The sequence below is a fragment of the Cynocephalus volans genome, chromosome 7 (assembly GCF_027409185.1).
Source record: "Cynocephalus volans isolate mCynVol1 chromosome 7, mCynVol1.pri, whole genome shotgun sequence".
Taxonomy (NCBI): domain Eukaryota; kingdom Metazoa; phylum Chordata; class Mammalia; order Dermoptera; family Cynocephalidae; genus Cynocephalus; species Cynocephalus volans.
In genome coordinates this window covers 135,870,435-135,889,131 of record NC_084466.1, presented here as the reverse complement: position 1 = coordinate 135,889,131, position 18,697 = coordinate 135,870,435, and the positions used below count along the sequence as shown (strand labels likewise).

Genomic DNA, 18,697 nt, shown 5'->3' with positions numbered 1-18,697 from the left:
CCCTAACAACCAGGTTTGAATCATATCACAGAAGGAATTTTACCATGACTGCTGCTGAACTGCCTATTCTCCAGGAAAATCACTAGAAAAGGTACCCCACAAGGAGAAAAGACAGGATTTTCAACCATCTTGGCTGAGAACACAGAAATCAACTTATCGCTCTCCCCTGTCCCTAAAAGGGAAAGCCGATTTCTTTTTATTCATGTGGAACGGAGGCATTGCAGGCAGACAGCTCCCCATTAAAACAAGGGCTCTTCTGGGAAGGATTAGCTCCTTTTGATTCCACTATGAAATCCCAGGTCCCCTACACAGAAAAGTTACTGACTGATTAACAAATTTCACAGCTTTCTGTACATGTCCAGCTCAGCTTCCCCAACAGCATGAGGTCAAACACTAGGTTCCTTCAAGCAAAACCATCAAGATGGCTATATTTATTGTTACCTCTTAGTCAATAAGAAAATAAAAGAGGATGTAGAACCTGGTGTCTCTCTAAACTGCAACCCATGTGGGTAGCTTTCGGACCCTTCCACCACATACAAGATAAAGGATTAAAAATAATACGTCCAGAAAAAGAAAATTATGATTGAGTATGGGGAGCTTTCCTTTAGAGGGGTGAATGCGAGAGGGTGAAATTTTTATGCACAATTAATATTATGGGAAGAGATTAAATCCATGAATATCATTATGAAGAGGTTACCAAGGTTTTTGATTATTTAAAATGCATCTCAAACGCATATATGTATATTTGTAGAGAACAAATCAGTCATTGGTAAACGCTTATGCATTGAATATGTGCATCACATTTATTAATATACATAAGAAAGACATGGGCCTTGATCTCACCTGCATTTCTAGTGGTTCAGTTATCCACACATGAAAAAGACTGATCTTTGACCTATGGATCCAGCAGTGCTACAAAAAGTCAGTGGTTTTCAAACATTTCTTAGCAGCAGAATTCTTTTGTCAAATGAAAACGTATTAAGAAACCCAATATCACAGCAAAAAAAAAGCAAAGTTGCTCTGTTTAAGGGGGTGCTAAACCCACCCTTCACAGTATCCTCCCCCAGTTTTTAGTAGCTCCTGAGATAAATTTCCTGAGACCCAATATAAAACCACCAAGAAACACCTAAGAGCAGCACATAAGGGTGGGAAAGGCTGAAGGGGTAGACTGGTCTCCTTTATTTGTGAGTTTTTCCCCCTCAAAGTTGTATGTCTGTTAGCACGAAAATCAAATGTAAGATATCAATACTTGAAAAAGTTAGAAAATTTAGATTGATAAATCCCATAAAGTCATGAAAAATCAAACCCTTATCCCCATCATCCTGTTATTTAGCTGCTCAAATTATAAGAATTACAGAAAATAATCTGCCTCTACAAGGCTTCCCTTTAAAAGCCAAACTACTGGGGAGCAGTGAGCATCCTTTAGAGGAAAACAGAATGCTCAGGGTCCAGCTCTGTCTTAGTGATATTTCCTGGAGATGTCACTGTTGAGCTGGACTCAAGCCTCGCTGTCTACAGCTTCTTCTCCTGAGACCATTCTTTGGTAGACTGGTAGGCAGAGCAGGTAGAATACTACCTACCCCGATGCCCTGAAATGGTGCTCAGATGTAATCTATGGGTTTAAACTCTGGAGGAGAAGCTACTGGTCCGTGGGTCTGTTGGTCTGTGGGTTTTTGGCTTTGACAAAGCCTTCCGAGGCAGCTTTATTTCACTGAATGGAGTGAGAAATCTTGCCGGTTTCCCGCTCTAGAGGCAGATATTGATCACTGCAGTACAAATCTTACCTTCTCCATAAAGGCTGTCCTGATCTCCATTTCAATTTTCAAACCTCATACCCCCTAAAAAAGATTAAAAACTCATACCGATTTCAGAAAATTATTAGAGATGGCTTCCAATAATTTAAGAGACATATATACAAACGCAAAATAAACACAAAATAAGTGAAAGAAAGCAGCCAGGTAATGACAAGTGACCAGTGGTGGAGGAGAAAGCAGACAGGAATAACAATACCATAAAGCTGAATGCAGGAAAGTTGCTAAAACTGACACAAAAATGACCAGTTCTGAGCTTTCTAGCAAGTATAAAGAGAGGAACACAAAATTATCCAGATTTAATTAAAGAACATAGAAAAAGTTTACTTCTCCAGGAGAATTTCAAACTTATTTTCTTACTACGCCGCCCCCTCCCACAACTACAACTGTGCATCACGTTCTCTCCCTTCCTTAACTTTGCCCTTGCCCTGCCCTCTGCGTACAGCGCCCTTTCCCCTTCACCTGTTTCCTGCCTTCCTGGAAGCTCATCGTGACCCTCCTCCCAGGGCAGGGTGCAGAGCGTTTCCTCCTCTCTCCTACAGCAACATGTGCTTTCTTCTAATAGAGCTCTCATCACACTACATTATAATTGTTTAGCTGTCTGTGTTCCCCACCGGGATGAATACATTTTAATATATTTAAATTAATGAATATAAAAGGACACCGAAGAACATATTGGGTAATTCCTGGACAGCAGTTTCATAAAAACGCAGAGACATTCTACATACGGTCATTTCTTATGCAGAGAGCAATTGCCCATTACCCCAAGTTTTCTTGTATTGTTAGCTGCAGGAACAAGATTCCTTTGCTTCAAAAAGATAACTACATTTCCTGAGAATAAGGACAGTGTCTTATCTTCTCAGTTCAGTTTAACAAATGTTTATTGAGTACTAGTCATTAGGTTAAGTATGGAGAAATATTGATGAATAAGACATCGTGGTGTTTCTCTTAGAGTTTACAGACCTGGCTGGGGAGACGTGATACAGATGGATTACTAATGAGTGCTGCAGCTTGGTTAGAAGCCTTCCCTGATGTCCAGTTGAGGACATCAGGGAAGGCTTCCTATAGGAGATGCTGCCTACACTGAATTTTAAAGAACGAGTGTGTCTGGTAAAGAGGCATTTCAAGCAAGATGAAAAAAAAAAAAAAATACAAGATAGGCAGATGAGGCAGAAAAGGCACAGTGTGTGCATGGAGACTAAAAGGTTTGTGTGTATTGAAGGGTAAAATAAAACAAGGAAGGTACACAGGGAGCAGTAACAGGTAAGGAATTCACATGATGCTGAGGCAGGCAAGATCCAGAGTGTGGAGGTCCTTGTAGACAATGTTAAGTAAACTGGATTTTTCACCCTGTGGATGATAAGCAGCCACTGAAGGCAGAAACAGTGATTTTTATTTTAAATAAATGAGTAGTCCTGTAAATGGATCGAGGGGAGGTGCTGATGTGGGAGCAAGAAAATCAGTTAGCAAGCTACTGAAACATTTCAGAAAATACAGGATAAGGGTTTGTAAATGACTTTAAATAGCCAAGTAATGAGGGGGCTTCTCCCTTTTTCTCTCATAAATCACTGTGGAGCAACAAGGAAAATTTGAAAGAAAAACGCAAACTGTAGGTAATTAATGAAAATCTAACCATGGAACACACTATGACAGTACTTCAAAAAGTTCATGAAAAGATTCATATTATCTTTTTTTAAATTTTTTAACAGCATATTTTATTTAGCCCGATCCAAAATATTATCAGTTTAACATGCCATTAATATAAAAAACATTAATGACATATTTTTAAAAAAATTCTTATTGAAACATAGTTGATTGTATATATCTGTGGGTTACAGAGTTGAATATCAATACCTGTGTGCAATAGGTGATGCTCCAATCAGGATAATTAGTATATTCAACATTATACAATGTAACCATTTTTCATGGCCCTTTACCAATTCCTCCTTTACCCCCTCCGTATTATCTTTTAATTCTATTTTTCCACAAATTCTTTGAAGTACCCTTATACATGTGGAAAGGAAGCCATGTGTATTGTGTTCCAGGTGGTTTCCTTATGAGAAGAAGCCATTCACAGGAAAAAAAAAAAAAAAAAAAAACCTTCAATCATGGAACTTCACTGAGAAACAAGGAGGGTTCTTGTTAATCGGGACCATAGACCAGATCTATCACCAAAATGAACGTCTCAAATAGTCCATCCAGGAAGAGCTCATATCATTAAAAAAAATAAGTAATAGTTAAAAACATAAAGATAAAAGAAAACAGCACAGGAATGATAAAATAATACAGGGAAATAAAAGAGGGAAAGGGTCAAGAAGCACAAACAGCAGACATTGAACAAAATGTGCTTCCATGGGGCAAATAAAAATTGTGACTACACTGCTGTGATTAAAAATAACCTGTATAATGAGGAGATGACCTCTGTAAGAGGAGAGCTTAATGCAGAAATGTAAGAGCTCAGGGAAGATATGTTGAGACAAAAAGAGAGAGAGAGAGAGAGAATATAAGCTGGCAAAGCTCATAAAAGAAGTTAAACAAAAGCAGCAGAAGAAGGCAAAAAAGGAGGAGCCTGGACACTGCTAAATACCCATTCACAGATAATGTAAGACTATTTTTATGTCATTTTGCTCAGGGAGTTAAAAAGGACTGGAGGAGGGAGGAAATATGGCTCTCTTGTCTTTCCTGCCTACTGCACACACCCTAGAGGAAGAAAAAGCCAAAACAACTGAACTGAAATAAAATATATATATAAAGATATAAGTCACAGAATCTTCTGAGAAATTAAAAATAAAGGAGAAATTGAATCTATTGAATGAAAGAGACTAATATTTCCGGGAGAAAGAATTAACACAGTCTTACCAGCCACAAAGCGTACACTAATAAATAACTGATATTCAAGTATAAAGAAAAAAAGACTTTAGTTATCAAAGGTTAAAAAAAAAATAAAAGAAGTCACCTAAAAGAGGAACTTCTCAAACTGACCTGACACAGTGAGATTCAGGAAGTTAATGGAGCAAAGTACTCATGAAAAGAGATCGACACATATATTTTATACTCTGAGAAATAATATCAAATCATAAAGGGAATAGACAAACCTATTTTCAACATTCAAGAATTAGCCTTTCTTGAAGACATTACTAAAGGACAAACTTTGGACAATCGAGAGATAAATGGGAACGGTAAGCAAAAGGACTGGTGGGGACAGTCAAATACATCTACCTACAAAACAAAGATCAAAATAAAGGCAGGAGTGGTGGTGCAAAGCATGATCCACATGCTCTAAATGACATAGCTAAACAAAACTGGGATTGGAAAGAGGGGATGGGGTAGGAGGTCATACATGCACACTATTTTTTTTCACCTTTCTTTAGCAGTACTTCGTAAAATATTTAAGTCTAACAGAATTATATTTTAAAATAGTAAGGCAAACACTAGAAAATAATAAAATCAATAAAAATTAGGAGTTGTAAGAATTTAAGAGAGGAGGAAATAGAAATGCATGGAAATATACTAATTTTATAATTGCTTGCAAGAGGTAAACAATGAATATTGCCCTAAAATAGAAGAATCATTCAATATATAAACTCATATTCATAAAGCTAAGCAGTTAGAAAAAAAATACAAGTGCTAAATATTATCAAATGCAAAAGAAAGTAAACAGATCATGTAATGAGAGTTTAAAAAAAGAAGTAATCATAACTAAACACTAAGCGTATGCTGTCAGCACTAAGACCTATCTGTCATATCAGTGCAAATGACCAACCTCACCTGTGAGAAGGAAAGGACTAGTTAGATACTGATGGCCAACCGATTTACATCTGTACCTGTATTGCAGGTGGTTGTTTACCTGCAACCCACTGGTATTCTTTTACTTCACTTCAGTCTTAGCTAATAATAGCATTTAATCTGTGTTTATTTGATGATTAATGAAATTCAATGTTTTCTCACATTTTTTGATCTTTTGCATTATTTCAGGCATTATAAACCCATTGCTTCCCATCTCACTCCTTAAGACAGCCTTCAAGGCCCTGTGGGATCTAGCTCCCTACTAACTTCCTGACCTTATCTCTAAACTCTCTATGTCTCATTTGCTGGTCCCTTCTCATCTCCCTGAATTCTAAATATTGTAGTGCCCTGGGACCCAGTCTTTGGATTTTTTCCCTTTTCTGTCTATATACTTACTCCCTTAGTGACTTTGGTTTTGTGCCTTAAAAATACCATCAATATGCTGACAACCTTCCATTTTATATACCCAACCTCCCCACCACCCTAGCTCCTGAACTCAGCCTCAAATCTCTACCTGTCCACCCCGCATCTCCATAGGGGGCTCAAGGGGGCCAGGGCCTGCTACACCTGGCTCTATGCTCCCTGCTGACTGAACTGTCTTCTGCCACCCTCTTCCTGGTCCACTACTCAATGAGGCCTTCTCAGGTCATCCTGAATAAAATAACAATACCTTTGTACCCCCAGTATTCACAGTCCCTGTTTATTTTTATCCATAGCACTTTTTATCATCTGATATATTAGATATAGATAAATAGATGATAGTAGAGGACAGATAGAAAGATAGAGAGCAAATATTTACTTAACACTGTTTTCAGACATTATTTTAGTATTTCACAGATATCATTAACAAATGTAATTCTTCCAGCAACCCAAGAAGTAGGTACTGCAACTATCTTCTTTGTACAGTTGAGTCAAATGAGGTACAAGTAGAGATCACACAGTTTAGTGTGGCGAACCACGGCCTGAAAAAGTGATGGCCGTCAGGCACTAAGCTTCATGTTCTTAACCACTACACCTCATAGCTTTTCATGTCTATGTATATGTGAATGTATATATACATATATATATTGTTTTTCCTGTCTCCTACTAGAATTAAGCACCATTACAGCAGGAACTTTGTTGTGTTCACTATCTTAACCCCAGCACCTAGAACAGGGGGCCTCGCATATACTGAGCAATGAATAATACTTTATCGAATAATGGAACTTCATATCTCTTTCAAACAAAATAAAAACTGGTATTGATTTAAAAGTGGCTTCTGTTAGCTTTAAAGAATATACAAAAAAAAATGTTTTAGAATAATTTTTTAAAAATTTGGATATTTGCCTACAGAGTTACAGAAAGCTTTATGCAACACAAGGAAAAAAAGAGAAAATAAATCTGAACATTTTTAGCTGTAAGTCATGTTTCCCAGAAACAATTCTGCCATGTTCATCATTATATACAGCATTAACATTAAGGAAAGGGCAATCAGATTGGTAAACCTATAAATCATCCCTGAGCTTCTATTTTAAAAACACTAAGTAGAAAGAGATGATAGTCTTAAATGGGAACCATAACAATGGGAATGGAATGAAAGGAAACCTTTGAGCAATAACTAAGAGTGATATTAGCAGAGGCTGTGGATTCATTTAATGGGGTGATACAGAGTGACTTTCAGGTTTCTACCTGGAGTGACCTGATGGAGGGTAGTGCCGCCAATTATGTCAGGGTCAAGGGGGCATGTTGGTTTTGTTTTACCCATGGAACATCCATGATGGGATGTTAAGATGGCTATTAGATATACAGGTGCACAGAACATGGTAGGCTTGAGTGTCATCAGAACACAGAGGTGGGATTGCTCAGGCAGTGAGCTCTGGGTGCAAACAGAAACAGGTCAAGTGTAGACATCTGGGGCACACCAGGAGCAGTGACTAGGACTGTACATTGTACATTGCATGTGCTCAATAAATGTTTGTGAGTAAGAGAATGAGAGTGCCATTGGCCTGTCAAAGACTTAGGAAGACAATCCTGAGATTCTGACTTTTAATCAAGCTAAGAAATAAGGATTTTTCATGCCGCAGAAACTCTCTTTCACTCCCTCTTTCAAGATGATTTTTGAGTGTCTGGCTACTTTCCCTTTATCTTACTAGACATCAAAAACCCATGCAACTACGTTGTAGAAAGAAGTAATTGCCAATCCCACAATCTATCAATACAACAAGTATTCGCTGAGCACCCCTGATGTGCACAGACATCTTGTTAGGGCCAAGGGGGAGGGGTAAAATGTGTGATATTGTCCCTACCCTCAGAGTGTGTAAAATGCAATTTGGAAAGGAGATAAATCTGTTAAGATTAGAAAATAATGACTCCTAATAGCAAGTGTGGTAGACGAATGGTATAGACCTGCAAAGATTGGGAGCAGGGCAGGCTGCCTGAGCTTAAGTTCACAGAAAGCTTCACAGAGGAGATGGGATTGACCTGTTATGAAAGATCAGGGGTCAGGGGGAGAAGGTCACTCAGGTGCTTAGCGCCTAGCATACTCAGGGAGGTTTCAAAGTTCAAGTTTCCTCTGGGAAACAGTTTGCAAAACAACTGAGAGTAGAAGGGTAGAAAGGCAGAGTTGTGTCAAGTGCCAAGTTTAGTTTCACCCACATGCACATGCGTGCACACACACACGTGCATGCACACACACACACACACACACACACACACACACACACACGTCAGTCACTTGGTGGAACATCACCTTTTGTTTCCACTCATTTTTGCTCTATTTTGTACCTCTTTCCAGCACATGAGAGAGTCATAAAACTCAAAATCTGAAAGAAGACTTTCCTTGCCTGCCTAAAAATGTGAGTTTCGCCTTGTTTTCTCTAAGCATCAGAGTTCTGGGAGTAAAGGATTTGGGACTTGGACATTTGAGGAGGTAGTCAGCACCGAAAAGGGAGGGGAAAATTTAGTGAGCTATAGACATTTCCAGAAAGAAAGTCTTACAGATGCTTATTTTATTGGGGATTCTCACTCCCAAGTTAGATAAATCACTTTGGACAGGTATAGAATGTGGCTTTGTTAAATTACTTTAAGTCAAATCCCTTTAGAGATTTGACTTTAAGTAATCTCAACGATCAACCCAAGACCTAGTCATTTCAAGACAGTTCTGGTATAATAAAAGGGCAATCCAACCAAAGTGGGCCGCTAAGATCCCCTATAAAGGAGGCTGACCCCTAAAACTGCTTTATCTTTCAGCAGGAGTCTGGGATCTCCCCAGGGGACTGGGTCCCCAAAGCTAAGGAGGGACAGTATCCCATTTGCACTCCTTCGCAGCCTCTGACAAGCTGTCCTCATTTCCTGAGCAAGCAGCCAACTCCACACGCACATCCTCCCTGTCCAGCTGGCTGCACATTTTGTACTCACCTGAATGAAGATATATTCATCCTGGACCACCAGGGAACTGATGTCAATGGAGCGGGCAAAGGGCCCACTACGAGTTGTTTCAGCACATTCCTGGATCCTGCAGGTAAGGTAGTGAGCATCTGAAACATGAGGGCAGAGTGACACTTAGACCCAAGTGTAGATGGCAGGCACAGCACTCATCAGCACACAAAGCTCTACTGCATGGGGACCAGTGACATAATTTATAACAATGAGATTTCACTTTCTTGTCCAAAAAATTTGTAATAGTTACCAAAGTAGTAATATCTAGTTTAGGCAAGGGAATGGGGGAAAGAGTTAATCTCATATACTACTGGTGAAAGAGTAAATTGGTAGAGCTTTTTGAAAGAACAAATTTGAAATATCAATCAGAATTTTAAAATGCACATATTTTACACCAGCAATTCTAATTCGAGGAATTATCTTTAGAGAAAGACATATTTTCACAAAGAGGCAAGGGCAAAGATATTCATTGTGGCATCGTTCATAGCAATGACAAATTAGAATCAGACTAAATATTTATGAATTAAGGAACATTTAAATAAACTAAGATACGTACATATGATAGAGTATTACACTGCAATTAAAAGAATTAGGTAGATACATATGCATCAACATGGTAATTTCTCCAAAATGCCCTGTTCTGCAACCTTTTAAAAATTATTTGGTATGTACAGTATGAACGAATTTATGTTTTAAAAAATGCTTGTCTTTATAAATATATAGGTTTGTGCCATAAATGTATAGAAAACATTCTAAAGGATATATATAAAAATTAGCTACAATTACTTTTTGTGAAAGAAATAGACTTAAGGAGGAAGATAGAATTGGAGTGGGGCCTTTGCTTTTTATGTTACATACATCTTTGTTATTTTCACAAGAATGCATTCAGTTTTACTTATACAAAATTTTTAAAACTTGTATGACATTGTGTAAAATCCTCTAAAGATCTCAAAAGCTGCATCCTCTCCTCTTCTCAAGCAACCCAAATAATGGCAGCAGCTACAGCCAAATGGAAAATCCTTGACTCCAAAAGACATTCTGACAATGACTACAAAGTCATCCAAAGAAAGACAGCCCACTTTGGTTATTTATTCCTTGAGGAAAAACTACAGGTGAGATTCCAGGAAGAAACCACTGTATACATTTGCTTAAAAATTATTATTTATTTAATAGAACTTAAAAACTAATGGTCAAAATGAAAAGTAGGGATCACTTTAAGATTAAAAGTGGAGAAATCTTTATCATCTAAAACTACATGCATTATTACATACATCTATCTAATGCAATTGTCACCTCATATGTGTGCATATGTGTGCACAGGTGTCAGAGGTTACAGTGGAGGAGATGGTAGGCAGCAGAGATAAATAAAAGCAAAAGGTTTACAGAAGAAAAAGTTTATAACAATTGAGTTTAAAATAAGTGTTCTTTAAATTATCCCTATTTATATTTAGTTGATTGATTGATTGATTCAACAAGTATTTCTTGTGCACATACTATGTATTAGGTATCATTTGGGTACTAGAATATAAGGATGAATGAGATCAATATTTTCTATTCTAAAAGGACCTGCTGTCTAGGAAGGGGCTTACTTGTGTTATATGAAGCTAGCTATTACACATATGAATTAATAAATATGATCTAATTTAAGAAAGAAGTATATTTTCGTTGGAAATGAATTATGTGCTATACATACCTATTTCTTGAATGTGCATATTTGAGCAAAGTCTATTTGCTTAGGTAAGCATAATTCAAATTGTCCAACGTTGATTCCATTCTCTCTGCCAGCTCTCTTATCACCTGTCCAGTAGCTCAAGCCCCTAAACTTGTCTTTCTTCCGCATCCCATACAATCCGGTTGGTTCCTGAGCCTTGACAACCTTGCCTCTGAAGTACTTTCAGAGTCCCTCCTCTTCTCTCCACCACCCATGCCACTTGCCTGGGTCATGTGCTTGTCATCTGTTTTATTATATTCATTTTATATCTAAGGTTCATGTGCATGATGGATTGCGAACTAGACAGACCCAAGGCAGGGAGCCAGAGTTGTCACCTCACCCCATCTCTCAAACCTGAGCCTGAGCTGACACCTACCAGCATTAAAACCACTGACCATTCTGAGTGCCCTGGGACAAAGACCAAACATCTTTCTGTAATGAAGTAGAAGGCCTTTTACAACTATCCTAATAAACTCAAATGCCCCAGGAGCCAGGCAAATTATATGTAAGAGTAAAATGAGCTGGGATAAGATGATAAATGGAGGCCAGCACAGGTCTAAGTGTCAGGGATTTCTCAGGAACAACATGGGGCCACGATAAATGGCACACACTGCCTCTTTAAGGCGGCGATGTTTCTAAGATCCAATTCTGCATTGACATACAGGCATAAGACCTCCTGAGTTACTAAGTCAAGGGGAATGTTCCTATTTTTTTAATGCAAAATTTCCTGATTTTTCAAAAATTGACAGCTAATTTAAATTTAAGATATGGTGTAGACCAAACACTGTGAGGCCAAACAAAACAAGCCCATGGTCCCGGTGAGACCCGGCAGCCACTCATTTTTGATCTTTGCTCTCTAATTTGGCCCTGACCTACCTCTCCAGGGAAGAGAGAGACCTTCTTACCCCATTCCCTGACCCTAGAGCAAAACCAGCTTATCCAGCATTCTGCAAGGACTGCATGTCCCTTCTGCCTTGTCTTTGTTCACAGAGAAAGCCAAGAGTGGCCTGGCTTCCCTCTTCTGGCTGAGAGAAGAGGGGAAGGCAGAGAGCCCAGGTTGTGATTTGGAGCCTGCCCACCAGGAATATTCTTGGACTCACACAGCCTTAATAATTTGCTCCTAGAATAAAGCACCAAAACACAGCAAAAGGCTTCAGTAAATGCATGTAAAGAAACCACAAGTGTTGACATGACAACCTGCCTCCTTCTTGCCAGCCGAGGTCTCAGAAAGCTCCTCACACAGGTAACCAAAAGTACACACAGGGGGACACCTGCTTATCCCCACAGACTGGCTTATTTTCCCCTGATTATTCACTATTCAGTCTCTCATTTGGACACTTTGAAAAAAGAATCAAGTGCAGTCAAGGCCACTCCAAACAACATCAAAACTCAACTAATGCTTGGCCTGTGGCAGGTGAGATCTTGTGCTAAACCTGTCCTACTTCTTGGCTCTCTCCCTGCTTGCCACTGCCCAGCATGGAACGAAAGGCCCAATTTCATAGGAAGGCAATGCTAAAATGAGTTTTTGAAATCCACTTAAAATTTAGGGGTTTCATCGTCTTTATTTGGACTCACATATTGGCAGCCTCAACGCTTTTATTTCTCAAAACATAGAGACAGGATAATAAGTGCTATGGCACCCACTGCCTGGTGGGAACCCCAAGTAGGAGATATGGGGAAAGTAAATCATAGGAGGACTTGGTGTCAAGGTGAGTAGGGGGCACCATTTGGCTCAAGCCTCACATTTGCAAAAGGTTTCATATTCAGACTTTGGACATTATCTCCAAATGAAGCTGGATACAGTCATAGAAACTATATGATGAAACTCAAAGAGGACATTTATCATATAACATGAAACCCCAAAACAGGCTTCTAACAAGTGTGACCTTTTTGTTTTTTAATAACACCAGATGCCAGATAAAATGGAAGTGGTCCACATCTCCTGAGCATATTGTGATGTTTGAGACCAAGGCCTCTGAAGGTAGAAAGTGTTGAGTTCAGATTCTGGATTGACTGTGCTGGTTGTCCTGGGCTAAGTAGCAGCACGATTTTTTATCTGTGAGGTGCAGACAATTTAGTATGTGCCTCCAAGGATTGTTGTCAGGATTAAATAAGATTATGCAAAAAAGTGCTTAGCACATTGTTGGATACATTTTAAAGGGTCAATAAATGTTAGCTATTTTTTATTATGAAGAGAGAGGGAAGGAGATTTAACTCTCAGCATCCCTCATACGTTCACTTTTATAATAGGTAATATCCTCCTTTATTGTGGTGAATCAAAAATACCATGATATCACAGGTCCTATAGTAAAGTCATATTCCAAATCTATAGCACTGTTTACTTTCTTTAAGTGCTATGGGTGTTCCAACAAGGAAAAATGTGTGTCTGAGCAGGAATAATCAAGGAGGACTTCAAAGAGGAGGCAGCCTTTGAGGTTAGCCTGGATGGGAAAGTGTGCGACATGAGAAGGAAATCCTTGATAGAGGGAATTTGAACTGCAAATGGACATTTATGTAGACAGAGCTCATGGAACACACTACATAATTAGGTGTTAATGGACTGACATTAATTCTTATTCTTGAACTTCTATTTTTTATCCTCTCCTTTGAAACATCCTTAAATGAAAAACTAGAAAGACCAGACTGTATAAAGATCTCATTCAGATATCCCTATGGGAAAACCAGAGCATGATTTACTAAATGGTTAATCCTCATGATTAATGTATTTCTAAATGTGCAATGTCTTCCTACTATATTTCTAAGAGCTGGTGCAGTCGCTGCTCTACTTACAAACACTAGAAGTCAAAGGCTTTGTTCCCTGCACCATGAATAAAGGGATGTGCTCCTCGGTAACTCTGGAAATATCTGGCCCTATTTCAAACTAGTTCTAGTGCCAACAAGACCTTTAAGGAAGACTGTGACATGTCCCAAGTGGGGCTGGCCTCCATGCCTTCTCACCCTACAGACGTTAGACCAAGGATCTTGTCTGTTCTGAAGGGCAGCCTCAGACAAACCAATACATTCCTTTTGTATTGGATCAAGGTATATAGAGAAGCTGCAGTTGTCAGAAACTCCCTGATATTCTAGGAAGCAGAGAACATAAGGCAGGTTTTTGCCCTCAGAAGATTCCCAAGCCAATGACAAAGAGAAAGGATGCTCACAAGTGAATATTTCTGGTGATCCATGCTGGGTAGAGCGTGCTCAGAGAACAAGGGAACGTGGGCAGAGAGACAGAGACAATCTAACAACTTTAGCCTTCTTTTCTTCCTAAAGGGTTGCATTTCTGCCAGGAGTTTTGTAGGGCTTAGGGCAGCCTTTAACTTTCTCCATTCGGCAAGGTAAGCTTCTCATCTACATTAGCAAATTTCACTGTAAGTCCAGTTTTGGCTGTGCCAAACCTTTCTAAAAGGGTCACCTCCTTTCCAGCAGGAATAAAGTCTTAGCCATCTTTTTCTCTCCACAAGCTGACTTTACAAAGCCTCAGAAATACTACTTACACTGATTTGAATGACATTAAAAGTCTAAATTTTTGTTATGCTGTTATATGGTGACTTGTGATCATGTTTTGCCTTTGAGATTAGTAAATATTCAGACTTGCTCGATATCATGTCTCTTGCCAACTCAAAGAAAAAAACTTTTTGTGATTCACTCAACTTTCATCCCTTTGGGCAATATACAATTGTCAAAAATTGAAAAAGCGAACTAAAATTGTGACCAGAACACAAATTCAGCTCTTCAGGTCTGCTCTTAGAGGAATACCCAGGAGATGTTTATTTTAAATAACGACATTAACTCTCCAATGAAAATAAGTAAAAACAAGTAGATTCAAGGTAACTCTGAAAAGTTGTTCAGCTTCCATAAGCCTCCTTTTCCTTGACTGGGGAGTGGGGCTAACCTATTTGCAGACATAGGAAGGCTAACCTATTTGCAGACATAGTGCAAAACAAAGGAAGTGATCTTGCTGCGAATGCCCAATACAACAATTGAGGCATAGTAGGCTCTAAAAACAAACAAAATCCACAAACAAGAAAAGGTAGCTTCCATTTCCTCTACTGGACTTATGAATTTAGAGTTTTTGTGAAACTTATAATCTCCCTTTGCAGAATTCCAGCATTCTGTGCCTTCTTAATGGCAAAAGAGGAAATCTGGCAGAGTTATAAGCATTTAGAAATTACAGAGACCTTGAATGTCTCAGAAGTCATGACACTCCACTCAGGGCTCTTTCCGCTCCACCTGCCAAATAAACTGACCCTGAATATGACGACTGACTATACAATGGTAATGATGATGACAGCAACAATGAGGAAAATGATGATGACAATAGTGACATTTTTGAATGCTCACTCTGTGTTGTCTGATATTCTACGAACTATATGCATTAACTGATTCAATTCTTTCTACCCCCAAAAAGGAGTTACAATTATTACCCATGTTATTCATCTTACATGTTATTCATCTTACGTGAGGAAACTGAGGCACAGAATGATTAAGTAATTTGCTGAGTTCCACAGTGCTAGGAAGTGGCAGAGCTGGGATTAATCCCAGCCGATTTGACACCCAAACTGTGATCCTAACCATTATGTCTAAAACATGGAAGGAAAATCAGGCTGAGAATTAGACCAAAACCCACATTCTGGTTCAGTCCCTGTCACTGGCCATCTATGTGATTTGGGGCAAGTTATTATACATTTTAGTGACTTTTGCAATGGGATACAATTTGAAAATCTTACATGTCCTGACATTAAAAAAATAAAATCTGGAATCCTTTTATCAAAGACAATCCCATGTTCTCAACACATAAAGTGAGTTTTAGTGTACCTGCTCCAGCTGAACAGAAGGCAAGTGACCTGCGGTCCCATTGACTTAGCTCCCTCTTTGTCCTCATTTTGGTCTCTGAGCTCTTAGAGAGTCTCTAGAGCTCTGAGTTACACATTTTGAAAATCGTTGCACTAGCCAATAATCCAAGTTCTTCCAAGAACAAATAATCTGTGTATCTAGAGCCTAGAGCTTAGCTGCAGGGCTGTTTCACCTTGTGTGCCAATTCCATTTGACTAGTTATGACTGCCTAGAATGCTCTGACCTGTTGGGATTTATATTGGCTTAATGAGAAAGTGCAGTGAGGGCAAATGGTGGCATAGGGAAAAGAAATGGTGGCATAGGCGCTATGGACTTTGACTCTAGAAATTCCGGGAATGTTTAGGTGTTTACAAACCTTTCGCCCACATCCAGGTTCACTTATCACATTTTCCTTACAAGGCACCCATCTGGCTTGTGCTTGAGAATTTCCAGTGAAGAAGAGCTTACTACTTCACACGGCAGCCCATGTCATTTTTGGGTACTCTATAGTTACTATTTTGTTCACTGAGCTGAAATCTTCCTCATTTTAAATTTATTCTACAATAAGATCTTTGTTAGTGAACTAATGAAAAAGAAAACCAATAAATTATAAAAAATATAATTTTTTATATCTGTTCATGTTTTCAAATAGGTAAAGCACTAGATGAGGGATCACAGAAAGGCTGAGAAATTTGTCCAAGGCCAAAACACTTCTAAATGACAGTTTATTCTCCAACTCAACTCTTGTCACAAAGTTAATGCTCTTTCTATTGACACTCAATTGCCTCTTGGATGGAGTATATGTGTGTATGCGTGTCTGTGACTGAGAAACTGACTGTGTGTCAAAGAGAAAGAGAAAGAAAAAGAGAGAACACATAGGGGGCATTCAGAGAAAGATGATTTACAAAAGAGAATGGCAGAAAAATCCATTTGGACCCCACGTCTCATGGCAGAAACAGGATTTACACTGTTATTTACCAAACTTGTTGGCTTTGCCCTGTTTAAACCTGCCAGGGCAAGAAATAATTCAATGCTTTTAGCTTAATATGGAAGTCTGACTCCCAAGGAGGTGGACCAGAACTAGGCCGGAGTGGAGATTCCTACATATAAACAAGAAAAGGGAGCAGCTTGTGCTGGGTTTACTCCAAACTACAGGAGCCAGGTTTAGAGACAGGATTGTCAATGCCGTACGATGCTACTGAAAAGGTCACACTCTGTGCTGCTGCCCCAGTGGCTCCTTCCATCTACAGCAGTGCTGTCTGACAGACATACAATGGAAGCCACAAATGACCTTTAAAATTTTCCAGCAGCCATACTGAAAAAGTAAATAGAAAAGCAAAACATTTAAATACATTTTATTTAACCTCATATATCCCAAATTAAGTATCATTTCATCATGTCATCAATATAAAATTATTAAGAAGATAGTCCTCATTCTTTTATTCATAGTAAGCCTTTAAAACCTGGTGTGCATTTTACACAAAGCACACCTCCATTTGGACAGAACATTTTAAGGACTCGATAACCACGTGTGACTAAATGCCTACTGTAATGGACAGCACAGCTCTAGCATGACATTTCCATTCCCCTTCGAAAAATCCAACTCATCCCACAGATGAAGCTTAGCCATGGCCTCTTCTGTACAGCCTTCAGTCACTCCTCAGCACTTGGGAAACCTTTCCTTTTGGTTCCCATAGCACTTTGTCCATGGTACTTAAATCAGAGTCTCTGTGAACATTATGTTGCAACAATGCTCTGTGCACATATCCATTTCTCCAAACAGCCAGTGGGCTACTCAGTGCCGACTGTATCCTGTGTATCTGTGTATCTGTGTATCCACCCCACAGCTCAGTGCAGTGCAGGGTGGATCAAAGTGGCATCCCCAGACCAGCAGCAGCACCTAAGAGCTTGTCAGAAATGTGGAATGTGTGTTTTAGCAAGCTCTTCAGATGGTGTATGTGCATGTTAAAGTTTTAAAGGCTCTGGTCTACTGCAATTGTTTTTAATCCTACATATACTTTGGAATCACCAGGGCTATTTTAAAATGGGCTGATGCCCAGGATCTTTCCCTAGAGATTCTTCATTCATTGATTTATAGTGGGGCCCATGTGTGTGTGGGAGGGGGTAGGGGATGAGAGAGAGAGTTCCCCAGGTGATTATAATGTTGGTTTGAGAACCACTTGTCTTCTGCATCTGTGAAGTGTTCCATTACAGTGGAGTGATTGTGAGTGGATGAACAGACATAGGAGAAACACAAATTTCTACACTGATATTTGTATGGATGCCAGCATCCCTGTCTTGCTCTGAGAACTACATAGAGCAACATTTAATTGTCCTTTTGTAAGCATATCTTGTTTCCATGCCCCGAATGAACAAGTAAATTATTAATGCCCATTGTTTCATTTTGCAATGGAGGAAAAGGATCCAATAGAGTCTTAGTTGCTTCCCTGGATTACACAGCCTCTCGGTGGAAAAACTAGAGTTAGAATTTAGGTTTCTGTTTTCCAAGTCTGCTTGCCTATAAATAAGTAGAAGATCATCTCTCCTCACTTTTCAAAAAGATGAACACAAATTGCAAGTGTGGCTCCTGCAGAGACAGAACAGGTGGGGTGGTATAGCAGGGCTGCTGGTGCCTAGCACCTGGTCCAGAAAAGTCTGACCCTCTGCCAGGGCTTGGGGAGTCTGCTCATTCCAGCACTCTTCCCAGGCCCATCTACCTGTCTTGGTAGACAGCACAGGCAGGTTTGCAAATCCAATGTGATCAAGCAAAGAAAGACCAGGACACAAAGCTGGGGGTACCTGATGATCCCGTCCGACCAAAGCCAAGTGCAGGATGCCATTGCTGATGCCACTCTCTGCTCTGCTCTGCTCCACTGCCACAGTCACCAGAGGCCACAAGACAAGCCACCCACCTTCTCCGTTCCTCAGCATCACTCCTGAATTATGAGCCAAGTTAGTCAGGATGGAGGAATAGGGGAACAGAGCAAAGCTGCCTTATGCTCCAGAGATGGAGGCTGTGGTCTGACTGGACTGGAATGGGTGCTAGCTTTTCATCTGTCATCTATTGTATCTTAAACATGAAACATGCAGACAGAAAAGGCAGGAAGATAGGAACTTGAAATGACCAGAGACTGTC

The 18,697-nt window shown here is 39.4% G+C and overlaps 1 protein-coding gene across 1 annotated transcript in view; it reads right to left on the bottom strand.

Moving 5' to 3' along the window:
* The window catches only part of SORCS3 (sortilin related VPS10 domain containing receptor 3), a 575,161-nt gene that overhangs the window by 132,058 nt on the left and 424,406 nt on the right, over positions 1–18,697 (bottom strand). The window contains exon 7 of the mRNA XM_063102487.1: positions 8,994–9,112. Coding sequence (XP_062958557.1) covers positions 8,994–9,112 — 119 coding nt within the window. The remainder of the gene's footprint in view (positions 1–8,993; positions 9,113–18,697) is intronic.